The sequence below is a fragment of the Penaeus monodon genome, chromosome 33, assembly GCF_015228065.2.
Source record: "Penaeus monodon isolate SGIC_2016 chromosome 33, NSTDA_Pmon_1, whole genome shotgun sequence".
Lineage (NCBI taxonomy): Eukaryota > Metazoa > Arthropoda > Malacostraca > Decapoda > Penaeidae > Penaeus > Penaeus monodon.
In genome coordinates, this window is record NC_051418.1 from 15,803,580 (window position 1) to 15,804,303 (window position 724).

At 62.0% G+C, this 724-nt stretch overlaps 1 protein-coding gene across 1 annotated transcript in view; it reads right to left on the minus strand.

The window, feature by feature from the left end:
- LOC119594274 overlaps positions 1-724 on the minus strand; it is a gene marked incomplete in the record, with an annotated part of 36,109 nt that overhangs the window by 29,543 nt on the left and 5,842 nt on the right. The window contains 1 exon segment of the mRNA XM_037943339.1: positions 160-724. Within this exon segment, the coding sequence (XP_037799267.1) occupies positions 160-724 (565 nt within the window).

Consider the following 724-nt stretch of genomic DNA (forward strand, 5'->3'; position numbering starts at 1 on the left):
CACTCTACTCCAAAAAAAGCCATTGACATAACATACTCAGTATAAACCAACGCGTCATACATGTGTTAGTAGAGCACACAGGCAGCATGCTGGGGCTACAGGCGTCGTCTCCGCGGATTAGTAGGATCAAGCGGAAAAGCCCGCAGGTCGGCTTCGCACACAGGACGTCCCGGCCGGGTGTCGGGACCCATGCTCGTACCGGCGTCGGTTCGCCTCTGCGGTGTTCCCGGTGGCTGCGCCCGAGAGGTACAGGAGAGTTTCTTGACCCAAATCGTCTTCGAGGGGTTCAGGGGAATGGCTGCCGGGTCTTCTGGTGACCAGGTTCGTGAAAGACGAGGGGCGTGGTCGTGACAGCAAGTGGGGTGGGATTTCCAGCTCGACTCGGTACTTCGCATTGGCCGAATGCGCGCGACGCCGTGACCTCGACCTCTGGCGGGTCTGAGAGCGTGAACCTTCTCGAGGCTGCGAGGACGTGTCGCGGCTCTTCTGCGTTCCTGAAGGAGGCAACGGGGAGGGGGGAGGCTTCCCCGGGGCGGGCTGGTAAGGAGGTTCGTCAAAGTGGCCTGACCACCTGCAGTCTGGAGTGGGACTCTCCTGCAGGCGCCCGTCGGACTTCCTGTCCTGGCATCCCGGTTTTGCTTCGGGGTACGGGTGGTGGCACCACGACGGCGCCGACATGCCCCAGCCGCCACCGAGGCACGACATGACGTCTGACAACAGCGAC